The sequence below is a fragment of the Nannospalax galili genome, unplaced genomic scaffold, assembly GCF_000622305.1.
Source record: "Nannospalax galili isolate Female #2095 unplaced genomic scaffold, S.galili_v1.0 scaffold443, whole genome shotgun sequence".
In the NCBI taxonomy this organism is placed as follows: domain Eukaryota; kingdom Metazoa; phylum Chordata; class Mammalia; order Rodentia; family Spalacidae; genus Nannospalax; species Nannospalax galili.
In genome coordinates this window covers 4,358,231-4,363,554 of record NW_008352479.1, presented here as the reverse complement: position 1 = coordinate 4,363,554, position 5,324 = coordinate 4,358,231, and the positions used below count along the sequence as shown (strand labels likewise).

Genomic DNA, 5,324 nt, shown 5'->3' with positions numbered 1-5,324 from the left:
TGGCTCTTAAAATCTTTCTGCCCACTTTCCTGTAATGGTCCATGGGCTCTGCATGGGTGAAGTTTAATATGGGAATCCTGTTGAAGGACCCACACTCAGCAGACTTAATCTATATGCTTTAGACATTTGTGTTCTTGCCCTCTGTTGCATGAGGGAGCTTCATTAATGAGAGTTGAGAGATGCATTAGTATTCTCTCTACCCCTTGTTCCACTAGGTTCCGTAAGCCTTGGGTGCAGAGGTTCCATTGTAGATGTATCACTTACATGTTGGGCATCTCACAATCTCTGTGTGTGACCAGTTTTGGAACTCTGTAAAAGTCTCTGTCTATTGCAAAAGAAGCTTCTTTGTTACATGGTGATTAAGTTTTTTATGCCTCCTGTGCCTGCATCTGCATGTAATGCTCACAGAGACCAGAAGAGGGCATTGGATCCTCCTAAACTGGAGTTAAGGTTGTTAGGCACCATGTGTGTGCTGGGAACCAAACCTGGGTCCTCTGCAAGAATAGCTGGTGTTCTTAATCACTGAGTCATTGCTCCCACCTATAAATGAAATTTTTATTGCTTGAAAATTATCTGTTAACTTCCAGTGTCACTAAGGTACAAAAGCTGAATACAGTGGTTATTTTTTATAGCCTTTTATTTTCAACACTGATTGTTTGAACGTAAAAAACCAAAACCCTTTATGAACTAATGGTTAGTGAAAAGCCAAACCTTTCCAGCCCACTTCATATTTTCTTTCAGCCATTTCAGGGCAGAACAATGTTCGAGACTATAGACCTGCTCCTTATTAATATTGACGGTCATGTGCTTAATGAAAAGCTTGGGATCTGATATGCGAGCAGCCATGATCAGTCTTTCTACTGCAGCTTGATAGTCATCCTTGCTTCGAGATTTGTTTTCTTCAGATCTACAAAAGGAACATAAAAGTAGAAGTTCTCAAAAGAAGTAATATGGTTTCTTCAGAAGAGTCATGTATATTTATTGGTTCTAAACTATTATAGTTTTCTACCATATCCTTTAGTAGTGGCTCTCAAGCTTTGTGGAACACAACTCATAGTAAGAAAAACATTTTATATTAGCCACATATTTTATATTATATTTCATTTTTAATAATTCTGGTTCAATATCCTAAAATGATTTCATCACAAAATAAGTTGCAACAGATAGTTTAAAAAACACTGATCTGCCAGGCATGGTGGCACATGCCTTTAATCCCAGCACTTGGGAGGCAGAGGTAGGTGGATCTCTGTGAATTCAAGGCCAGCCTGGTCTACATAGTGAGTTCCAGGACAGCTGGAGCTACAGGGAGACCCTGTCTCAAAAAGACCAAAAAAAAAAAACAAAAACAAAAAACAAAAAAAACCCCCGAAAACCAAAAAACCCCACTGATCTAGAACACAGTTTACCTACATCTTTGTATTTGCAAAGTTAGTAAGTATAATTATTACACTGTATGAAATGTTATTAAGTAAACAAAGCTTGGAATTATTAATACTCAGATTAATTTTTTCTTGATATTGGCTATTTCTGGTTACAAACAAGTACTTAACATGCAGGTAACACTTGTAACAAACTCTAGAGTTGCATGTCTTTTAATTTCTGGTGATTTTCTTTAGTCCTGACTTAGGTACTTTGTTAAGTATTAGAATTTACTGTTACAATAACTGTTTTACCAGCTCCATCTTCTATCTATTGTGATTGTGTTTACTTGCATAAACATAATATATGGGGGGCTGGAGAGATGGCTCAGTGGTTAAGAGCACTGATTATTCTTCCAGAGGACCTAGGTTCTCAGCACCTACATGGCAACTAACAACTATCTATAACTCAAGTTCACGGGGATTCAACACCCTTTTCTGACCTCCTTGGACATTGCTCAACACGGGTACATTTATAAACATGCAGACAATATACTCATAAAATAAAATAATTTAAAAAAATGTTTTTTTTTTCTGGAGGAAAGACATGATTGTGTTCACCTGCTTACTGCTCTTGCTACCTTGGGTTCTGGTCAACAGCAGGTTCTGAGACTGGTCCTACCTGCATTAACACCAGTGTGGGCTACTGGGTGACCTAAATGAGGCTTGTACTTGAAATAAGAACCATGGCCAAAGAGAGGAAACAGAGACCAGGTGCCTTCTAGGGCTAATTTAGTGTTTTTTTTTTCTTTTGAGATAGGCTCTCCCTGTAGCCCCAGCTGGCCTGGCGCTTGCTATGTAGACCAGGCTGGCCTCAATCTTCACAGAGATCTGCCTGTCTCTGCCTCCTGAGTGCTGGGACTAAAGACGTGGACCACCACTCCCAAGAGGCTTACTAATCTAAAGAGACATTTTAGAGAGACTGAAGAACCTCATATTTGGCATATACCCAAGGTCTAAAGATGAAAAAAATTATAATAGATGTTAGTATCAAAGGCAGGGCTTAGCATGCCAGAAAGACAAAACAAAGTGCTCTACACTAAATCAAAGATTGAGACATGTCACTAGTTATAGCCAGGCCACAAACAGCCCCAAATTCAACAATGAATAAACTGGCTGTGTGTGGGGGAAATTGGAAGCAAAGAGAAAACAAAAACTCTTGTGAGGATAAGAACTGGATGCCTCATCCCATGCAGTGCACTGTCAAATAAGGAAATCTCCCCTTCCCTTCCAAAGAACAGAACTCTAAGAACAAAGACTAGTTTTAGTAGGTTTTCAAAAGACAGTGCAACTAGAATTATTTTGGCCTCTTAAATGTGGATTATACTAAATGACCTCTATAACAAATTGAAGAAAGCAAAGTGACATTGAGCAGCTCTGACTATGAGGGCTTTAGGGGACAATTTTCTATGGGCCACCTAGATTTGGGAAGTTCTGTGAGATACACTAACTATCCCTTGTTACAATTTCAAGTATTTAAATAGTGAAGAACCTTGGAAGGAGACAATTTCTCCTTCTGGAGCAAAAGGCAGGCTAACCGACAGCCTTAGGAAATAGAGAAGGTGTCTTCCTACAGAAAAAAGAACCAGCAGGCTTGTTACCCATTGTAAGAGAATTGAGTTCTTTAGGTTTGGCCTTCCGGTCATAGAAACACCCCTCCTGCCATGTTCACAAGTCCATGTGGGTATCAGTAGGACTCAGGGGCAAGAATGAATAGCTGACATGTAGACCAGGTGCTTGGTATGCCATAGTAAAGTACTCTGTCTCCGACACAGGAGTTGTCTTTCACTGGTATGCATGGACCTGTGGCAGAACAACATATACCTTACCAAAGAGTAAACTCTGATTGTCACAGTCCTTGCTTAAGAGAAGTCACAAAAGGCACTTGGCTTTCTCCTAGCATTTCTCTTTTGGATCACTCACTCTGGGAAAAGGTGACACTCAAGTAATCTTTTTTTAAATATGTATATTTTATAATAACTTTCACAATAAAAAAGTATTAAGAGTCCACATCTGAAAAACTGAAGACCTTCCCAGGGATAAGGGTTGTAGGAGTGTCCATATTGGCATTTATGCCAGATTATGTCACTCTGGATCAGTAAGGAATAATAAGATTCATGGGTAAAAAAAGGTAAAGACCTTTTAAAGTTCTGAACTCTAAATACTATAGAAGTTGGCACTCAAGATTCAAGCCGGGAATGGCGGCACACGTCTTTTTTTCTCAGCACTTGGGAGGCAGAGGCAGGCAGGTCTCTGTGAGTTCAAGGCCAGCATGGTCTACACAGTGACTTCCAGGCTAGTGGGGGCTACATGGAGACCCTGTCTCAAGAAGACCGAAAACAGATTCATATTTTTGAACATCCAACAACATTTTGAAGTCACTAAAGTGTTTACTAAATGTTATTTACTTATTTGGGGTTCTTGAGTCGGGAAGTAAACCCAGGGTCTTCATGCATGGTCTACACACTCTACCACTAAGCTTCATTCCTAGCCCCTTAACTTGTTTGGTTTAGGCCCAATTCTTTCTCAGTTTAAATGTTAGCAAGCATTCATCACTCTGCTTCCTGATTATGGATGTGGTATACAATTGTTTCAAGCTCCTGCAGCCTTGACTTCCTACCATAATGGATTGTACCCTTGAACTCTGAGCTAAAAATAAGCCCTTTCTCCTTAAAAAAATGTTAGTGAAGTTTATAATACAGACACAAAGTATAAACACAACACATAGACAACACATAATAGGGCAAGTGTGGAGAGCTACAATCTGCATTCAGAATGCATTTGGAGTTCTGTCAACCAACCTTTTCAGAACAATCTGCAGCATCTGTGTAGAAGTGCCAGGGCTCTGAATGTTGCTGGCATTCGTCACCAGGAAGATTTCTATAGCTAAAAGCATTTCAATCTCAGACAGATAAGAAGGAACAAGTAGAAGTTTTCTGTATAAATTTCCCTCTAATGGTGGGTAGCACCCCAGTGAAAGAGCATCTGAAAATTAAGTACCAGGTAAAACTTCAGATTTCTAAAGTATTCACAGATGATAGCTACTTACATTTCAGAGTAATTCTTCACATTAGATTTATTAAGCCTTTTATGGCAGTGACAATTGACATGGCTCTTTATAAAATGTTTTTGAAATGTCAAATATAGCCTGATAAAATTTTTCTTAAAAACACTGTATTTATGTGGACATGTACTGCCTGCATGTATGTAAGAGTACCCATGTCATGCAATGCCCAGGGAGGTCATCCATTACTCCAGTTCTAGGAGATCCAATGTCCTCTTCTGGCCTCCACTGACACTGTATGCACATTGTGCACTTATGAACACGCAGACAGAACACACACATAACAGAAAAATAATATATAAAATATTTTTTTAAAAAGTGGGGACTGAAGAAATGTATTAGTGGTTAATAGCCCTGGCTGGTCTTCCAAAGGATCTGGGTTCAGTTCCTAACACCCACATGGTGACTTACAGTAACTCTAGTTCCAGGGGATCTGAAGCTCTCCGCTGGCCTCTGTGGTGCTGCACATGTAAGGGTGCATTTACATGCAGGCAAAACACTCATACACATAAAGTAAAAATTAAAAAATAGGAGGGGTGCTGGAGAGATGGCTCAGCAGTTATGAGCATTGTCTGCTCTTGCAGAGGACCTGGGTTCAGTTCTCAGCACCCACATGATGGCTAACAACTGTCCATAACTCCAGTTCCAGAGGATCCAACACCCTCTTCTAATGTCCATGGGCATTTCATGACATGGGAGCACTTACATACATGCAGATAATACACTCATACACATAAAAAAATTAAAAAAGTAAATATTTTTTAAAAGTCACTCTAGTGTAAATGATGACTGCTAACATCTGAGAACTAAATGTCTGAACATAAATCCAAAGACGTTCCAGT

At 39.5% G+C, this 5,324-nt stretch overlaps 1 protein-coding gene across 1 annotated transcript in view; it reads right to left on the bottom strand.

The window, feature by feature from the left end:
• Positions 1-300: 300 nt before the first annotated feature.
• The window catches only part of Topaz1 (testis and ovary specific PAZ domain containing 1), a 64,064-nt gene continuing 59,040 nt past the window's right edge, over positions 301-5,324 (bottom strand). The window contains exons 19-20 of the mRNA XM_008849487.3: positions 4,220-4,403; positions 301-907 (exon numbers count right to left, since the gene is read on the bottom strand). Of these exons, the coding sequence (XP_008847709.1) occupies positions 688-907; positions 4,220-4,403 (404 nt within the window). The 3' untranslated portion in view covers positions 301-687. The remainder of the gene's footprint in view (positions 908-4,219; positions 4,404-5,324) is intronic.